Source organism: Microtus oregoni, unplaced genomic scaffold (genome assembly GCF_018167655.1).
Source record: "Microtus oregoni isolate MIOR12 unplaced genomic scaffold, Mior012 000007F_ref0000211, whole genome shotgun sequence".
Classification (NCBI taxonomy): domain Eukaryota; kingdom Metazoa; phylum Chordata; class Mammalia; order Rodentia; family Cricetidae; genus Microtus; species Microtus oregoni.
The window spans coordinates 56,907,231-56,928,228 of NW_024543066.1; the positions used below are offsets into that span (position 1 = coordinate 56,907,231).

Consider the following 20,998-nt stretch of genomic DNA (forward strand, 5'->3'; position numbering starts at 1 on the left):
GGATAGAGAAAAATTTGCCTTCACAGTACCTACTTACAATATTTATCAGCCTAGTAGGAGATACAAGTGGACCATCCGTACACAGGGAATGGTCAACAACCCCACCCTGTGCCAATACTTTGTAAGTCAACCATTGGAAATAATACACAAGCAATTTCCTAAGTCTATAATTTATCATTACAAGGATGGCATTTTGCTATCTGATTCAAACATAGATACTTTGGAAAGAATGTTTGAAGAAGAAAGTATTTCCTAAATGGGGATTAAAAATTACTCCTGAAAAATACAAAGAGGAGATACTGTCAATTACCTAGGTTACAAAATAGAGTTACAGAAAATTAGAAGACAAAAGGTACAAATTAGGAAATTGTGGACTCTTAATGACTATAAAAGATTGTTAGGGTTGGCAAGAGACTTGAACCTAGAGTGGCTCCCAGGAACCCAAGGCGATGTCCCCAGTTAGTTCCTTGGGCAGCTGAGGATAGGGAACCTGAAATGACCCTATCCTACAGCAATACTGATGAATATCTTGCATATCACCATAGAACCTTCATCTGGTGATGGATAGAGATAGAGACAGAGACCCACACTGGAGCACTGGACTGAGCTCCCAAGGTCCCAATGAGGAGCAGAAGGAGGGAGAACATGAGCAAGGAAGTCAGGACCACGAGGGGTGCACCCACCCACTGAGACAGTGGAGCTGATCTATTGGGAGCTCACCAAGGCCAGCTGGACTGTGACCGAAAAACATGGGATAAAACTGGACTCTCTGAGCATGGCGAACAATGAGGGCTGATGAGAAGTCAAGGACAATGGCACGGAGTTTTGATCCTACTTAATGTGCTGGCTTTGTGGGAGCCTAGCCAGTTTGGATGTTCACCTTCCTAGATATGGACAGAGGGGGGAGGACCTTGGACATACCACAGGGCAGGGAACCCTGACTGCTCTTTGGACTGGAGAGGGAGGAGGAGAGGAGTGGGGGAGGAGGAGAAGGGTGGGAGGAGGGGGAGGGAAATGGGAGGCTGGGAGGAGGCGGAAACTTGTTCTTTTTCCTTTTCTCTATAAAAAAAAGAATAAATAATATATATGTGGAGCAGTAAAAAAATACATAGAAAAACAAAGAAAACATTACTGTGAAAAAAATACTTTTGGGATGAAGGAAATTTGACAGTGTTGGGAAGAAGTTAATAGAGTTATAGATTGAAATGGTTAAAGAAAATTTTAATAAAAGTTATTAATATACTAATTAACTTTTAAAAAGTTTTATCTTTTATAATTTAGTAATTCTATATAAAATATCAAATTAATGTAAGGAACAAAATGTAAATTTTGGAACACATGTCCATTGGATGCATGAATAAGTGCAGGGAACGTGCTCCTACCTGCCATTCTATGGCATTGCTTATTTCATGGTCACAGTGAAAGTCTGCTGCTTCTCTGATCCACAATGAAATGTGAAACACACAAACAAACCCATGTTTGTCCAGATACACACAGAAACACAAAGTAAAACATTCCCTAACCAATCTCAAAAATAAAAAAAAGATTGTTAGGGGACTTTTCCAGTCTATGACCAGTTGTTGGGCTAATAGGTGATCTAATAATTCATTTCACCAAAACCTTAGAGGGTGACAAAGACTTAAATAATCCCAGGCAATTAATAACTAGAGCAGAAATATTACAGCAGACACATCTGGATAGGGTGAATCCAAATCTTAGTTGTATTCTAGTCATATTGCCTCCCAGAATTTCCCCTATAGGAATTTTAATGCTGAGGGAAGATGGATCTTTTTACCACATAAATCAAGTAAAAAATAAAACTTACGTAAAATGTCTCTAAATTAATTATGAAAGAAAAATTGAAACTTCTTTAACTCACAGATATAGACCCAGTAGAGATTATAGTGCCTTTTACTGATGAAATTAAAAGAATATGGGAAGACAATGAACCATGACAATGAGCTTGTGCTATTTTTTTTGAGAAATTAAGATAAATTATACCAAAATGATAAAATCGATCTTATAAAGAGAACTACTTGGATTCTTCCCAGAATTGTATGTGATACACCAATAACTGAAGACTGTACATTTTATACTGATGCAAATTAATGAGGAAATGCAGGTTACAAATCCAAAGATTAAAGTAAGGTGAAACAAGGCCCTCAAATTCTGTTCAAAAGGCAGAATTATATGCTATTCTCATGGTACAAAGGGATTTTAAAGATCCTTTCAATATAGTTATTGAATCAAGCCACCACCACCCGGCCTTGATTTGCAATATGCAAAAAGATTTGTCTTGCATATTTAAAATGCTGAATTTATACCAGATGATTCAGAATTGACTTTGTTATTTATATAGTTTCAAGGTATAATCAAGCATAGTCTTTGTTCCATATATTTAACACACTTCTGATCCCATGTGCGTCTGCCAGGTCCTCTAGCACAATGTAATGTAGAAATTGATCAATTAGTGATTAGAAGTGTGCTGAAAGCCTCAGAATTTCATAAGAAACATCATGTCAATAGCAAAGATTTAAAGAAAGAGTTTTCTATTACATAGCAACAAAGAAATGTCCTACATGCTCCTTTCTATAACCAAATATCATTATCTGATGGGAGTAACCCAAAGGATACTCAAAGGAATGAAATCTGGCCGATGGATGTGCTCCACTTTACAGAATTTGGAAAATTAAAATATGTAACCACACCATTGACACTTATTCAGGTTTTCAATGGGCAACTGCCTTGAGCTCAAAAAAGGATAATTCAGTAATAATACATGTATTAGAAGTTATGGCCATTATGGGTATACCTTGACAAATAGTGACAGACAATTGTCCAGCATATGTGTCTAAGAAAATGAAACAGTTTTTGCTTATTATAATATAACGCATATTACAGGTATATAAAACATTCCTACAGGTCAGGCAGTTATAGAAAGATCAAATTGGACTACAAAGGATATGCTAAACAAACAGAAAGTAATAGAAACTACCCCAGGAATAGATTGCACAATGCTTTATTAACCTTGAATTATCTTCTTTGTTTCATTTTTCTTTTTCCTATTCCCTCCACAACCCTCCCACCCCACCCCCATCTAATCCTCAGAGAGGGTAAGGCACATTGTTTTTTGGAAGGTCCAAGGCCCTCCCTATTATATCTAGGCTGAGCAAGGTATACATCCAAAGAGAATAGGATCCCAAAAAGCCAGTACATGCATTAGGGATAAAGCCTGGTGCCTCTGCCAGTGGCCCCTCAATCTGCCTCAGCCAAGCAACTGTCAACCACATTCAAAGGAACTAGTTTGGTCCTATGCTTGTTCCTTCCCAGTCTGGCTGGTGTTGGTGAGCTCCCATTAGGTCATGCAAACTGTTTTGTTGGGTGACCCCATCATGGTCTTGACCTCCTTACTCATATTTTAATTTCTTCCACTCTTCAACTTGACTTTGAGAACTCGGTCCAGTGTTATGATATGGGTCTCTATCTCTGCCTCCATCATTTACTGGATGAAGGCTCTATAATGATATTTAAGATAATCATCAGTCTGACTATAAGGCAAGTCAAGATGGGCCCCCTTTCTCTATTGCCCAGGTTTCTAGGTGGGGTCAACCTTTTGGATTCCTGGGAATTTCTCTAGAGTCAGGTTTCTGCTAACCCTATAATGGCTCCCTCAATCAAGATATTTCTCTCATCTCTGTCCTTCCTCCATCTCAACCATTCCATTCCCTCAAATTCTCCTCTCATCTCCTCCTCTCCCCTCCTCTTCTCCCCTTACCCTCTCCTCTCCCCTCATCCCAATGCTCCCAACCCTGCCAGTCAATCCTGTCCTTTTCCAATTTCCAGAATGGAAACTATCCCCTGAAAATGATTGCATAATTCTTTATTAACCTTGAATTTTCTTAACACCAATGGGAAAGGAACAACAGCATCAGAAAGACATTGGATAATAGAAAAAAACTTCTGAATTAAACCAGCCAGTGTATTAAGAGGATGTGTTGACCACACAATGAAAATGAGGAGATGTGCAATGTTGAGGAAAGAGTTTCGCTTTTGTTTCCACTGGAGGAGAAATGCCTTGCATACCATCAAAACTAATAAAGATTCAGTTTGAAAAAGGAAAACCTCTTGAGAAAGAGAAATGACAGCTTATCCATGGAGGTGACAATCACACAGGTGGTAAGAAAACCTCATAAAGGGTTTTCTTCTTGCCTTTGCAGGAAAATACTCATCTTTAAAGAGTCCAGAGACACTGAACATCTAGATGCCTAAAGATAAAAAGATAACTATTCAGAAAGATCGACAAGCAAAGAGAAATCTGACTTATGATGCTGGATCATCTACATGGTAAAATTTGATTATTTGACATGTATAAATCTCTAATTCAAAATCAGGGCTGGCTTTAGATTTAGACCTTGGCTATCCTTTTCTAAATCCAATCATGTTGTTAAAAGAAAAATTCAGAATTTCTGTCTCATGTCAGGCTTTATCTGGTATGGGACAGAAAAAAGATAGGTTTTAAGTAAATATTTTAGTTCTTTCCACGCCTATTTTGTCTTTATCATGTCTTTCATTGAATATATGTCTATATGAATAATGTTTAAGTTTTCAATAATGAACAGTAGATTTTCCTGCAGTAATCTTTGAAGTATCCAGGAAGAACAAGGTGTCCCACAACAATGACTCCAACTGATTGATATGATGTCATGATGCTGATAGCATTACTATGAGATCAGTTTTTGGTACCAGCTGTGGAAATGATGTATCTTCTTTCAATGTTCTGGCCAGAACTCCAAATAAGAATCAGAAAAATCCTACTGACTACTAAGAGACCATTTGTAATTATATGAACCAGCAATCTTGAGACTTAACCATCACTTTACTTATACAGAATCTCATAGAAAGAACATTGCCCCCATGACAGCTGGAAGCAATTCTAGAAGATTATGTCCCCTCTCCCAAGAAAGTTTGTCCTCATGGTTATGGACACTATTTAGGGTTTGATGGAGGTTGGGTGGAAATAAAAAAGGGAAAATTGAATGGGATAATAGGTAGATGAGTGTGAACTTACACTAACAATAATAATAATGAGTAATAAAATGAATTCTTGTGAGTTATTATTTTGGACAATTTACATTGATATACACTTTTGTATATTGATACAAGTTCAAATTACATTTGTTATATTGAATATGCTTCTATTTCTGTTTATAATATTTGTACACCTATGCAAAGTAATTTTTTCAGACTGTATGCATGTATGTTTCTATCTCTGTTTAAGACATTTCATATTTTTTTTATTGAGAAAAGGAAATAAAACAAGTTTCCGCCTCTTCCCAGCCTCCCATTTCCCTCCCCCTCCTCCCACCCTTCTCCCCCTCCTCCCACCCTTCTCCCCCTCCTCCCACCCTTCTCCCCCTTCCCCCTACTCCTCTCCCCCTCCCTCTCCAGTCCAAAGAGCAGTCAGGGTTCCCTGCCCTGTGGTAAGTCCAAGGTCCTCCCCCCTCCGTCCATATCTAGGAAGGTGAACATCCAAACTGGCTAGGCTTCCACAAAGCCAGCACATTAAGTAGGATCAAAACCCATGACATTGTCCTTGGCTTCTCATCAGCCCTCATTGTTCGCCATGTTCAGAGAGTCCGGTTTTATCCCATGCTTTTTCAGTCACAGTCCAGCTGGCCATGGTGAGCTCCCAATAGATCAGCTCCACTGTCTCAGTGGGTGAGTGCACCCCTCGTGGTCCCGACTTCTTTGCTCATGTTCTCCCTCCTTCTGCTCCTCATTGGGACCTTGGGAGCTCAGTCCAGTGCTCCAGTGTGGGTCTCTGTCTCTATCTCCATCCATCACCAGATGAAGGTTCTATGGTGATATGCAAGATATTCATCAGTATTGCTGTAGGATAGGGTCATTTCAGGTTCCCTATCCTCAGCTGCCCAAGGAAGGACCTAACTGGGGACATTGCCTTGGGCTCCTGGGAGCCACTCTAGGTTCAAGTCTCTTGCCAACCCTAAGGTGGCTCCCTTAACTAAGAATTGTGCTTCCGTGCTCCCCTATCCAACCTTCCTTTATCCCAATCATCCTTTTTCCCCAAGTTCCCCCCATCCTCCCCTTCTCCCTTTTCTCTCCCCATCTCCCCTTACCCCCATCCCACCCCACCCCCAAGATCCCAATTTTCTCCCCGGCAATTTTGTCTACTTCCCATAGCCAAGAGGATAACTATATGTTTTTCCTTGGGTTCAACTTCTTACTCAGCTTCTTTAGGTTCACCAATTGTAGACTCCGTGACCCTTATTTATGACTAGAAACCAATTATGAGTGAGTACATCCCATGTTCATCTTTTTGGGTCTGGGTTACCTCACTCAGTATAGTGTTTTCTATTTCCATCCATTTGCATGCAAAATTCGAGAAGTCATTGTTTTTTACCGCAGCGTAGTACTCTAATGTGTATATATTCCACACTCTCTTCATCCATTCTTCCATTGAAGGGCATCTAGGTTGTTTCCAGGTTTGGGATATTACAAATAATACTGCTATGAACATAGTTGAACAAATGCTCTTGTCATATGATAGGGCATCTCTTGGGTATATTCCCAAGAGTGGTATTGCTGGGTCCAGGGGTAGGTTGATCCCGAATTTCCTGAAAAACCGAAACACTGATTTCCAAAGTGGTTGCACAAGATTGCATTCCCACCAGCAATGGATGAGGGTACCCCTTCCTCCACAGCCTCTCCAGCAAAAGCTATCATTGGAGTTTTTTATTTTAGCCACTCTGACAGGGGTAAGATGATATCTCAAAGTTGTTTTGATTTGCATTTCCCTGATCGCTAAGGAGGTTGTGCATGACCTTAAGTGTCTTTTGGCCATTTGAACTTCTTCTGTGGAGAATTCTCTGTTCGGTTCAGTGCTTCATTTTTTAATTGGGTGAATTAGCATTTTAAAGTCTAGTTTCCTGAGTTCTCTATATATTTTGGAGATCAGACCTTTGTCTGTTGCGGGCTGGTGAAGATCTTCTCCCAGTCAGTAGGTTGCCCTTTTGTCTTAGTGACAGTGTCCTTTGCTTTACAGAAGCTTCTCAGTTTTAGTAGGTCCCATTTATTCAATGTTGCCCTTGATGTCTGTGCTGCTGGGGTTATACATAATAAGCGATCTCCTGTGCCCATTTGTTGTAGGGTACTTCCCACTTTCTCTTCTATCAGGTTCAGTGTGTTCGGGCTGATATTGAGGTCTTTAATCCATTTGGACTTGAGTTTTGTGCATTGTGATAGATATGGGTCTATTTTCATTCTTCTACAGGTTGACATCCAGTTGTGCCAGCACCATTTGTTGAAGATGCTTTCTTTCTTCCATTGTATGTTTTTGCTTCTTTATCAAAACTGAAACTGAGAAGCTTCTGTAAAGCAATGGACACTGTCACTAAGACAAAAAGGCAACCTACTGACTGGGAGAAGATCTTCACCAACCCCGCAACAGACATTTCATATATTGATAACATTTTAGGGATATATTTATTACATTGAATCATGTATTTCTATGTCTGATCAAGATATTTATACATTGTTTACATTTTGAGGTCAATGTCCTCCTTTACTGCAAGGTTATTAAGTGTTGCTTAATATTCTGATATGAAGTCTTAATCGTTACATTATATAGGTATTAAGTATTTTAGGTCAATAGTCATTCATGTTTGTTATACTTTTAGTCAGACTAATTAGGTTATTTAGATACATAGAGATATTATTCTGCATAAATAGGTAATCTTCAACTACTTCAAAGATCTGTAGAACATGGCATTAAATTACTTAGGGTTCTGCTGAGGTGAGAAACGATTGCTCCTGGAAGCACTGATCTATTCCTGAGAGAGTGTTGAGCACCAAAGATACTCTACGTGGAGTTTGTTTTCTTTTTGGCACAACTGGCCTTTGCGCAAGGTACTGCTAATGCCTTGATCACTGCAAAAGTGGACGATGTCCAGACTGGACAAGCAGGATAAAAGAAAAATGACTGCTAACCCTTGCCAAGATAGGGTAAGACTGTTCTGAAAAATTTCCTGCCTCTGAAAATGGTCTGTCAAGTACTCCATGCCTTAGACAAAGTTAGTTGCTTCAACATTGCAAATGAGACTTTGGATGATTGCTCAGGCAGTCAGTTGTCTCTGTCATCTACTGCATATTTTGGAAGATGTTGGATTGTACTTCCTGCCCACTCAGGTAGTGTTATCTCACTTCTCAGTCCTTCCATGGGGTTGGAGATTAGATAGTCACAGTTACCATCCTCTTATGATCTATCCAAACCAGTTCCAATACAAGAATTAGACTCATTAGGATAGAATGTGTAATAAAACATTAGGATATGTTCCTTGCTTAATATTATTTATGCTAGTTGTATTTCCAACTTTATCATTGATATCTGTTCCTAGTGTGCTGTGTGACAATGATTTTACCCTGTAAAGATTTGTTTCTTGTACTTGTTTAATAAAATGCTGATTGGCCAGTATCCAGGCAGGAAGTATAGGTGGTGCAACCAGACAGGAAGCAGAGGTGGGACAAGGAGAACAGGAGAATTCTTGGAAAAGAGTCAGTCTTCAATGATCATGCAGACACAGAGGAAGCCAGACACAGAGCAAGCAAGATGTAACTACCTCGCCGATAAAGTTACCAAGCCACGTGGCTAATGCAGACAAGAATTATGGGATAATATAAGTTATAAGAGTTAATAAGAAGCCTGAGCTAATAGGCTAACCATTTATAATTAATGTAGAGCTCTGTGTGTTTCTTTGGGATGAAATGGCTGTGCAATTGGGTAAGACAAAAACCTCTGTCAACACTAGTGAAAATAGAATCTATTGGGTTTGGGACTCTCTTATTTAAACAAAAGGGAAAGGTGCTGTGGGAGTTCCTTCAGCCACTAGCCTTTAAAATACCAGCCCACTTGGGCATGATATCTTATACTATAAATACAGCTGTAAAGCATGTAATAACTCTCTTGCTTCCAGTTTTCTCTTTCTGCTGCTAGATTTGTTTCCTCATCCCTGTTTGTACAGAGGACTGTGTTCTCGGACTATGATCTGTGAGCCTACCCTTAAATAAATAACCCTTTATTATACATAATTCTGAGCTAGTGTGGAGTTATTTTATAACTTTCAGCATCACCTATCTATCTAAAATATATCTCTGTATATCTAGAAAACCTCACATGTCTATAACCTTGATTATTATAGGTGACCCTCTATTAACCTATGTTTCTTAATTATAGATTGCATATAAGGTGCACAAACACAATACTTTAATAAAGAGCAGAAACATATATGTGTGTGTGTGTGTGTGTGTGTGTGTGTGTGTGTCTGTGTGTATACCAATTAAATTTCTTTAGCATATCCCCCTTTAAATGTAAACAAACATTTATAAACAACCATTTATTTAATTTGGGCATAGTTCTCTCCAAACTGCTTCCTCCTTTTCGTCTGATGAAATAATTTTTGGGGGTGTTCATGCCAACCTTTCAGGAGTCCTTGTTCCATCTAACCACATTAGTCTGGAAGGATTCCGCAGCCTCTCATCCTCTGCGGAAACAAAAGAAGAACCTCTTTTCCAAAGCAATATATCCTTAGACCCAAGTTTTGAAGACATATACCGTTAAAGTATACATGTTGGTTACTTAGTTCCTTCACAGTCAAAAAATTCAAAGAAAGCACAATAATATATATAATCCAGACTTTCTGTATATATTACATCTTTACATGACCTTTTTCTTACTTTATTACTATTTTTTACAAGTTTAATATTCATTTTAATATATTTACTCCTTTAATCTAGGACTCTGTGTACTCTTTTATATATTATGTTTACTGTTTCTTTATTCTTGTCCTCTCTCTTTCCCAAGCCTACATATATTTTTTAAACACACTGTGTCTCATTTAAGGTCTTTTATGTCTGAATCTCTTCTATTGTCTATCTGCAATCCTTTTCTGTCTTAGAGAGCTTTTAAAATGCTAAGCTGCTCGGTTGCAGTAACCCTGGATGCTGACTCTGCCTTTATCTGCTTTTCAAAATGGCAGAGGTACCATTACTGCCAGCTCTGGGACTGCCAGGTAGGAGCTTCACTCACTACTTTAACTCTGAGAAAGATCATATAGCACATAAACCCTTTTGTTTGAATAATAGCTAAATCTTCCATGCAACACACTGCATGGCCTGGAAATATCACTGTGTATGGTGGCAGGAATCTGCCATGCTTGTGCACAATAGTAAACCTGATTCTGCTGCCTGCCCAGGAAGAGAGCACTGAGCCATAGGCATGGTCTCAGCTATTTTTCTCCAGACCCCATGTGAGCATACAAGCACCTAGGATCACAAACCCCCATTCAAATGCTTGGCCTCCTGAAAGTGCCAGAGCAGTTTGTGATGCTGTTTTGAAAACATTTGGCTTTTTTTTTTTTTGTCTCTTCTGCTGAATCAGGAACCTCTCTTAAAGGAACTGCAACATGCCACAAGCAAGCAGAGTCCATTAAAAATATGACTAAACTTCTTTTTTACTGTCTAGAGTTCCTTTCTAAGACCTTTCAGGTTTTATGAGCATCGAGCTATAACACATTGGAGTGCCAATCTGTTATAGGAGGCAACTTGTTTTTTCCTAGTTGCCCAGATTCCTGAAATAACCACTCAGAAACTGTATTAATTAAATCGATGTTTGGCCTATTAGCTCTAGTTTCTTATTGACGAGCTCTTACATCTTAATTTAACCCATTTCTATAAATCTGTTTATTACCATGTGGCTGTGTCTTACTGGCGGTTCCATCTGGTGTCCGTCTCTGGTGGGGTTACATGGCTTCTCAATGACTCTTCCTACTCTCTCTATATATGTCTTTCAGCCTGGCTTTACTCTGTTAAGTCATTGACTGAAAGGAGCTTCATTATTAACCCATGGCAATAAAACTTATTCGCAGCATACATCACCTCCCCTTTTTTGTTTAAATAAATAGCAAGGTTTTAACCTTAACATAGTAAAATTACATAGAAAAATTACAGTTATAATATTTATGTCTACTTTATCTTTTATCATAACTAAGGAAAACAAATCATGTTTCCCATGGACTAGGGCAACCTGGACACCCCCTCTGCAACTGCCCGGAATGCATTCCAGGATTAGGGACAGGGGTCTCAGGGCGAATCTGCCTCCCCTTTCTGGTCCCATTTCAATACAGACCCTGCACAGGTACAATTTTCAAATTACTGATTTACACAGAAACAGAAACATAATACACAAACAGACAGGCACAAAATTGAGCTCATTCATACCTCCAATTGGGTCTGGAGTCAGTCTGGGAGAAACTCGATTCCTAGTCAGGGAACGAAATGTTGGACCCTGAAGTCCAATTACCAGAGGAGTTGCCCCAAGAGACTGTCTCTCACACCACAGTAGATGTAAAAGCATGAGGATTTTGATAATTCTGTCATGACAGGGTCTTTCAGCATTGGAGAGGCCAGAAAGACCCCAAATAGCTGGTACAGGCGACATTTAAAGCAAAAAGCTCCAAAAGGAAGGAGGTTTCTGGGGGTTGGTTTCTTTTTTAACTATTATGATTGGTATATTCAAAGGGCTATTACCAATAATTGGCTGGAGAGCAGTTGCCAGATCAGGTGAGGTAAGAGGGAATATCTGAGGGTCACTTTGCCCCTTTCCCAGGGACTGAGTCAAAACACCAGGAACTGATTCAACACCTAAGGGTTGTCTTGCCCTTATTAAATAACTGAGTTCTATTTGGAGAACGTTAACAAGGAGGACTCAAGGAGAGAACGGAAAGTTCCAACATTTGAGTAGTTGCATGTGTAGTTGTTATATACTTGGTTCCTGGGAGGGGTGCATTTCTGCTAAGAGGCCTCAAAATTTGCCTCAGAGTTGTCAGAAATGGCTTTAGAGTCATTTTAGAGTTCTACAGAAGCAATTCATTTTGACAAAAAGAGTGTGGTATGACACTAACATGGCTACCAACATAAACATGAACATGTTGTTTTCAACTTTGAATCCTAAATCAACAGGGAGATTGGCTGGAATTCAAATGTAAATCTACTACTCCACACTAATCTGGAAAGAGGTGTAGAAGAAAAACAAGGAGAGTCAGACAAAGGAGTGGGCGACAGGAATACCCAGGCATTGACCCTGTTTCTAAGAGAGTATGAATTTCTGACAATTGCACAGAAGAAAGATTAAGCACAATTAATGAAAACCCAGAGACAGATGTTGTGGTTCAACCTGAAGAATAGAAATGAAAAGCAGTCAGCCACTGTATCTTACCTATACCTCAGAATGAAAATGGGTGAGATCCTGTCTCCATGAATGCTGAAGTCTCCACACTTCACAGTCCACTAAGTTCCTCTCTTTCCCGTTATATGCCTTTCTCCATGCAGCCATATAACTCCTGCCTCAACCTCCCTAGTGCTGGAATTAAAGGCATGTAATACAGGTGTTGGGCCCACCTTTGTGTGAGCTTTGTTTCTCCTTTAAGACATATTCAATCTCAAGTAGCCCAGGATGACTTTGAAATCACAGAGATCTCTCTGGCTCTGTCACTGGAGTCCTGGGATTAAAGGTGTGTGCCACCAGTCCCTGGCCTGTATATCTAAATAGTATGGCTGTTTTGTCCACTGACCTTCAGGCAAACTTTCTTTATTAAAACCCAAATAATACACCACTATAGAAGGAGATAGAAATCAGAGAAGAATAAAAAATCATATTCCCAATATATAATACCAGAACCACGTTCAGGAAGAAAAATTTTGAATGATTAATTAATCAATCCCATCTCTTTTTTCAAAACCAATAAATATTATTTTTCAAAGCCGAGTCAATAAACACACTGCCAGGGGCTGTTGTCTATTTCTTTTTATGCCTCCATGTCTTACTTTTCACAAGGGCATGATGGGCCGTTATCCACTCTGCCACTGTCAGTGCCAGGGAAGAGAACTGAAGGCTTGTGTCCTAAGTGACAGTGAGGACTGGGCCAAATATCCACAGCTCAGCAGAGTTGGAGGGACTAAAATGGGCTTCACCAAACAGGAACACTACTAGAAACCACAAACTGATTTTAAATATTTTACTCATTTTATATTTTATTTGGATAAGGTTTTGTCTACAGAGACGGCTGTACCCATGGAATAGGAACTCAGAACCTCTGTAGCCCAAGTTAGAGATGGCTGTAAAGTCCCCCATGTGTGCTGGGAAGTGATCAAGGGTCCCCTGCAGAAATAACTATTGTTTTTGTCAACTGAGTCATCCTCTCTCCAGCTCACACATGCTGAGTTTGGAGGCAAAAAGTCTTCTTTTTCTTGCCCTTCTCTTGTAAATGAACATTCATGTTTATTCTTTCCTTTGTTCAGAGCCCTTGATCATATGGTCTGCTCATCTATTGCAGAGAGTTTTCTACAAAGAAACCTTACTGGGATGAGCTTGGGATCAGCAAAACCCTGAATCCCAGTTTCCATCTGATTGGACAAAAATCAAAGCAGTCTAAGAACAGGGTAGAAGTTGCATAGAGTATACCAGAGTCCAGTGCTGCTCCTCACCCTACCTGCGCTTCACTCATTTACAGGGGTGCTGAACCAGGCCTAGCAGCTGTGTTTCCCCAAATTCATTGTAAATGTGCCTTAGAGCCCACAGTCTAAACAGGTGTCATTAGTAACAATAATGACTGCTTCTTCTGGAAGGCAATGTAGGTCAGAGCCCACAGAGTCCTAAGATCGCTTCAGGCATTTGAGGGGGTGCTCCAGGAAAAGACCATTTGCAGGAAACAGAGAGGTACATACTTCAACCACCAAGTGGGGATAGGAGTGGACCACTGTCTTCCAGCTCGAGGTCTGAAAAACCTCAGAAGCATGAGCTGCAACGAAATGCATTGCCCGAGATTTCAACTGCACTGAGTTGTAGAGGTCAGCGAGTAAGAGAGTGTGTGCAGCGTTCTCCACAGAGAGGTCCCTGCAGAGGGCACTCTCACACATGACCTTCAAACGCTCCAGGCCATACTTGTCAGCAGCTGCCAGCACAGCATCTGCCATGCTGTGGAGGACTGGTTCCTTCCCGGTGTAAATGAAGTCCATCATTGCCTTGAAGACTTCAGGTTTCAGGTCATGAATTTCAATGTGATTCGTTCTGCTCTCCTCCATGTCATGTTCAAACATGGCTCTGAAAACTGGAGAGCGAGCAGCTAAGATGGCCTTGTGAGCCCGGAATTCCTTGTCTGCTACCACCAGGCAACAGTCTGTGAAGCGAGAATTCTCCCACAGCTCTCCCAGATCATCTACAAGTGTGCAACTTGGAACATTGATCCCTGGCTGCATATTCTGTTCAGAGATGCTGATGCAGTCCTGAACCATGCTCACCTCACAGCAGAGTGTGAGTTTGTCAGCTGGGAGAAGCAAACATCTAGTGCAAAAAAGGAAATCTCGACGAATGAATTTTGTGATACCCCAGGCTTGGTTTGGGTTGAACCTCATGACTCTTTGACTGTTCATGATTCGGAATTTCTTTCCTTTGGCATTTATGATCCCAAACTGGACCTTTGCCCACACGGAGCTCTCTGGAGAGCTGACCAACCCCAAGAAAACTGACAGGTAACCTCTGCTTTCCTCATCCATCCCATTCGGGTTTAGTTTCATAAGCCATTTCTGTTGGTCATTGGCTCTTGGTGAGAAAGTGGGGCTTGCAATGTCATTGCCCAAGCTTCCCTCCAAGCAAAAAGAGAAGTTGCTGATGGTCCATCTGTAGGAGAATTTCTTGACTCTGATCTGTGTGTAACCTCTGCTCTCAGCTGCCAGGTCTCCTGACATGTCTGCTGCTGGGAGTGGGAAGGTTTTCCTGGAGCCAAAGAAGAAAAGGGTTGTTTTTTTCTTGAACCTGGGGGTCACAATCACAGATTTATTTTAGATTTTTAATTTCTGTTTTCCCATCTGTTCCCTTTTTTATGAGGTTAGAAACTTTGGTCTTTCTGAAAGTCTATATATATTGCCCTATGAGAGTCAACGAAGACAGTCTAGAGTACTAGAGATTATGTCTTACATCACTCCATATTTTCTAGATTTAATATTAAGTAAGAAGGTGATTAGTTTTGACGATTTTGGAACATTATATACACTCTTATATTGAAAAGTGTACTATGATTCTCTAAAGGACAGAACACATAGAATGATCTCTCTGTATGAAGGAGAGTGATTCATTAGAATGTCTTAGGGTTGCAGTCCTACTAATCCCACAAAGGCTACCTGTGACAGAGAAGTGCAAGAACCCAGTACTTACTCAGTCTCGGAGGTCTGACATGTTGGCTATTCCTCAGTCCATGCTTGAATTCGAAATATGATTATCTACTGCCAGGGAAGGAAAGGACTTGATGCAAGGCAAGGGCAAGCAGCAAAGGGCAGCAGCTGCCTCCCTGCCTTCTCTTTTATGCTAACAGCAGAGGGTGTGGCACAGTTTAGGGTGTGTCTTCCTGCCTTGAGATCTGGATTAAAGGTGTGTGTCTTCTGGCATTAATTCCAGATTAAAAGTTGGTATTTTTCAAAAAGGGGCCTGCAGAAGCAAGGTCTAAAGGAGCAGAAACCAGGAGGCAATCTGGTCCCTGGAGTCAAACCAGTCCCGGTACACTGGCAGACCAGGATTGAGCCAGCAACCTGATAACCTGATTCTCTCTCTCTCTCTCTCTCTCTCTCTCTCTCTCTCTGTCTCTGTCTCTCTCTCTCTGTCTCTCTCTCTCTCTCTCTCTCTCTCTCTCTCTCTCTCTCTCTCAGAATGTGTGTTTGTATTTGTGTTTGTTTTGCTGTAATGACCAAGACTTTCTCTGGTATTTAGACAATCCTGTTGATTAAGATCCATGCCTCTTCCTGATGGGGACCTGAATCCATTTGACTGTGCATGTCCTCCAGAGAACCACTTACCTGAGATAAAATCCCCTTCTGCCCCATTCTTGGGGTGATACTGTACATGAACAAATACTCTACTTGAGCCATAGTGGGGTCTAAGTTCCCCTACAGGAAGCTGCTCTCCTCTTCAGGAAAATACTTAGTATAGCAATGAAATAACAATGCAAAGCTTTATGTTTTGCAAATGAAGTCTAGCACTGGATCTGGCTTTGTTTCAAATGACACATTGGAGGGAAAGGGCACCTGTCTCTCTGTCCCTAAATCCACACATAGAAGAGTCACTGATGCTACTAACTAGTCACCTGGAAAAAGTTCCTTTATGGAAAACTCAAATATTCAGAAATCCGAACCAATTGATTGATTTATCCTGTCTTGAGGATGAGCAGCATGGGAGGATGATTTTCAGTAGAGTTGGACTGGGGATTGCTGAGTGGATTGAATCACTGAAAATATGTTTATGTTCTTGAGGCTTAGTGTGTCCATTCAGATATGTCAATCTGGAGAGAGAAGATAGAGGTAAGGAGCATTTTACAGATCACAGTCTAAGGGGAACTGTCTCCAAACCCCTTCTTCAGTAACTGTTGAACATATTCTGCATCCTTTGAAACCAGAATACTCTCTCATGTCTAAGGCCCAGCATAGTAAGCATGGAAGGTCAAAGATAAAGACAACAGCACACACCAGTGAGGATGAAAATTAGGAGATATTGAGAAGCTGAGTCTTGGCGTCTACATGATGGAAAGGAGTAGTATTTAGTATTTTCTCAGAGCACACCCTAAGTGGATCAGGAAGACTGTATAGGGAGGATTAACTGAGGAGGAGATAAAAACCACCAATGAGATTTGGCAGAGCCATCCTGGGGTCTGTGATTCTGGATGGAATAAAAGGAAGGAAAGAAGACAGCCACATTCAGAGTCCTGCCTATCTCTGCTTCCTGCCACCATATATAAATTCTTCCACCTGAACCTTCATCTTGTGAACACTGCAGCCCATGACAGAACAAAATGTACCTCTTCTTTAATCATGTTTCTTGTTTTGGAAGAAATTCTTTGGTGTGTGTGTGTGTTTGGGGCCGGGGACAAGGTTTCTAAGTACCTATGTAGCCAGTCGTAGAACTCACTCTTTAGACCAGGCTGACCTCAACCTCACAGAGATCCACCATCCTCTGCCTCCCATGAGCTGGCATTAAAGGCATGTGCTACCCCTGCCTGGCTTATGGGAAGAATTCTTACAACAATATAAGAAGAGTAATAACAGCTGTGTGGGAATGGGCATCATCCCTTTGTTTATGGAAGATAGACCCCAGTAAGCAAAATGCACTTGTGATGGATAGTCATGGTGTCCTACTTGACTAGACCTGGAATTAACTAAAGTCCTACAATGGAGTGCACAACTATGAGTAATGCTATGCTTAAGTTGAAGTAAGTAGGTCACTTCAAATGCAGACTTTGAAGGTAAAAGACACAAAAATTTAACCTGGACCTCAAGAATGCAAAATTCACAACTTTAATTCATATCTTGAGGCTACACCTTAAATTGGGGCACACCTTTTGCCTTCTGGAAGCCTGTGAAAAACATGGATGATAGAAGCTGTTGCTCTTAGTCTCGTTGCCCTCATCTTGCAGCAGGTCCATTCCTTCACTGGCATTAGAGAATTCTTCATAATTCCAACATAGCCTAAAAATTAACGTGCAGGTCTAACCTGCTGAACTGAATATGTGCTGAATTCTTGGACTTCCACTTCGCAGGTAGCCATTGAGACGTTGTAGACAGAAGGTTCTGTCCCACCTAGCCCCACAGTCTTTCAGTCACAAAGAAACACACAAAGACTTATAGTAATGATAAGCACTTGGGCCTATTCCTTAGGCTTGTTGCTAACTCTTACAACTAAAATTCATTCATAAATCATATCTATGTTTAGCCATGTGACTTGGTGCCTTTTCCATGTAAGGCATTTTTATCTTCCTTCCTCTGAATCTGATTATAAATGTGTTTCTGACTTTCCTCTTCACAGAATTCTCCTAGTCTAATAGTCCCAACTATACTTCCTGCCTGGCTACTGGACACTCAGTTTGTTATTCTACCAATAAGAGCAGCAAATCTTTAAAGTGGAAAAGAGCATTATTCCACATCATTTCCCCTTTTTTCTTTTCAAAGCAAGAACCCTGAATCTAATTTCCTTTGTTTAGTGTTTTCCTGACTATTATCTATAACAACTTGCAACTAACATGCTAATCAAAAACAAATATTCATAATCTAGTTTTGGACAATGTGGGCTTAGTTTTCTAGACTTTTTACTGCTGTTTTGGGGTGACGGTAATCTTTTTAGGACCCAAATCAAATATTTAGGTTAATGATGAAATCCTGACTGGAGTATTCTGTGAAGCTGTATTCAGCCAGCAATCTTGAAGCTGTTCTGGATATGTAACTCAGAGGAAACTGCAAGGTTGTTGCCCTAAAATGTTGGATCATCTGGGTACTTTACCTTTATTCAAGATTTATAAGAGGGGTCTTGCTTGATCAAACATGGTTTGCTTAACCCATAATGAATCCACAGCTTCTCATTTGCTGTGGAAAGAAAAGCAGAACCTCTTTCCAAAGGAACACATCTTTTGACTTAATTTTTGAAGTTGAGATATTTTTGAAATATATAGTTTGGATTAATCCATCATCACTTATACTCAAATGCCTTTTTTCAGCTTTTGCTCCTTCCTCTGCAAACAAACAATTCAAAGACAAGACAATAACATAAAGTAACCCAATTCTCTGTGTTTTTTACATCTTAACGTGGCTTTTAAAAATTCTATTTTTTAATTATATTTTTAATTTTTGGTTTTTTGATACAGGGTTTCTTTGTGTATCATTGGCTGTCCTACATCTCACTCTGCTGTATACATGACTGGGCTTGAACTCACAGACCACCTCCCTCTATCTCCCAAGTTCTGAGGTTAAAGGTGTGTGCCACCACACTGGACTACTCTATTTTTTGAAAGGTATTCTCTATCCTTTTTTTTTCTTTCCCAAGTCTACATATATTTTTTAACACACTGTAAGACACTTTGAGGGTTTTTTGTCTTAAGTCTGTCTTGACTATATATCTTGATCTTTTTCTGCGTGTGTGCATCTTTAATCTTCTAAGTGATATGCCTACCTTAGAGCTGCAACTTTTGTAGCTGGCTCCACCCCATTCCTTGTCTATTTGAGAGTCTAACTTCATGGTGGAGGTACTGGCAGGAACCAGATTTATTACCACAGCTCTGTGAAGTTTCAGGTCCATACCACCACCAAGAAACCTGATGCGGGTTGCCCATGAACCCCATTTTAGAGTTTGGTAAAAGAGCCTCTTAAAAGAGTTGTTATGGTCTTTGAATAACACTGAGTCAGGAAACCTCTTTTAAAGGAGCTGTACCTCTGCATACCACCAGCAAACAAAGCCTACTGGAGTAATGACGGTTGCCTACAAGTTGTGCTTGATGCTGTTCCAGTCTGTCTAAAAGCATTTTTCATCCAACTACAAGCCATAACTTTATTAGTGATATAAAGAGAACAAATTTCAAACCAAGCTGTAGTTCCACCTTTGAAACAGCAAAAAAGTGGGAGAGGAAGGGGAGTGTTCTCGCTGTCAAATAGTTGCATTGTTAATTACATAATAGCATTTACAATATCATTACTGTTGTTTTTCAGGGCTCACTGTCTTTGCTCTGGACACATTTGCCTGTGACATGACCAATTCTATCTCCTTAACCTCCACACCTGTTTCATCAACCTTTTCCTCCTCACTCTCCTATGGTACTGTCCGAGTCTGAGTATATTCTTGAATGTTTAAAACAGCTTCATCTTAAACTTGGAACTTCTCAGCAGCTGCTAAATATGCTTGCTGAGACAAATATTCAATCTTGGCTTCCCCAAATACGAGGAAGGTGTCTGAAGCTGGATTCTTGTAGACATCTGGTTTGGTAATGACTAAGAGGATATTTTTTGATGTCTGGATGGTGACTCTAGTAACCCCTGAAACCTTCCCAAGCCCCAGTTTGGACATACCCCTCCATGCTTTCTTTCCACTCTGGCTCTGCTCTGCTTTACTGACTGGTTTTTCATTGATTTCAGCTGCTGCCGTCAACTGGGCTTGTTGTGTGGCTCTCTGTGTGGAGTCTTGTTCCTCAAGCTCTGGTACTGATTCATAGCTGTCAAATTCTGTTCCCAACCCTGTCTCAGCCTGGGGCTGTGGCACCTCCTGCTCTGTGGAGGGACGGTTTCTGTGGCTTCACCAGGCATTTTGTGTAGAGGACATGGAACTAAGATGGCAGTGGAAAGAGAGCGAGCCAGAGCGTCTAGAATCATTTTTGTTTTAAAGCTTTCTCAGGCTTTATTTGGAAATTCTTGGCAAAAGTTTGAGTGACAATTGTAGACAGACATTTTTGTCCTTCCTGGTTCTGCAGCCATTTAGTCCCAAAGAAACAACCAGAGGCTTATGTTAATTATAAACTGTTTGGCCTACTGCTCTGGCTTATTATTATCTCTTACAACTTAAACTAACCCATAATTTTAATGTATGTTTAGCCATGTGGCTTGGTACCTTTCCTCAATAAGGCATTCTCATCTTGCTTCCTCTGTGTCAGGCTGGTGACTCCATCTCTGCTTTTCCCTTCCCAGAATTCTCCTAGTCTCATTGCCCTGCTTAAACTTCCTGCTTTTCTGGCAATTGGCCAATCAGCGTTTCATTAAACTAAAACACGTGACAAATCCATAGAGTGTACAAGAGCATTCTCCCATAGCATGGGATTAGCAGAACTACAGCCCTAACTCTTTCTAATGAATCCTGTTGTTCATACAAAGAGAGAGTCCTTCTGTATTCAGTTACTTGGGGAATCTTCGTACAGCATTTTTGATATGAGTGGATAAAATATTTCAAATTATCAAAAGTTGTATATGGTTGCCCAAATGAAGTACCTATTGACCTAAGTGTCAATTTAGAAAAAAATGAAGTGATATAACAGCCCCAAGTATCCTAGACTACCTACTGTGAAACTAGCATTGTAATTTGTATAATTTCAAGGACTCAAATTTCCATCCTCATAGAAGAGGGAACAGAGGA

General features: G+C 40.3%; 1 protein-coding gene and 1 pseudogene across 1 annotated transcript; both read right to left on the reverse strand.

Moving 5' to 3' along the window:
- Positions 1-13,725: 13,725 nt before the first annotated feature.
- LOC121450369 (speckle-type POZ protein-like) lies at positions 13,726-14,817 on the reverse strand. Its single transcript, XM_041655184.1, has one exon. The coding sequence runs from the start codon at positions 14,815-14,817 to the stop codon at positions 13,726-13,728; it is 1,092 nt and encodes a 363-aa protein (XP_041511118.1).
- A 4,728-nt stretch (positions 14,818-19,545) lies between these two features.
- LOC121450929 lies at positions 19,546-20,178 on the reverse strand (annotated as a pseudogene).
- Between the last annotated feature and the right edge of the window lie 820 nt (positions 20,179-20,998).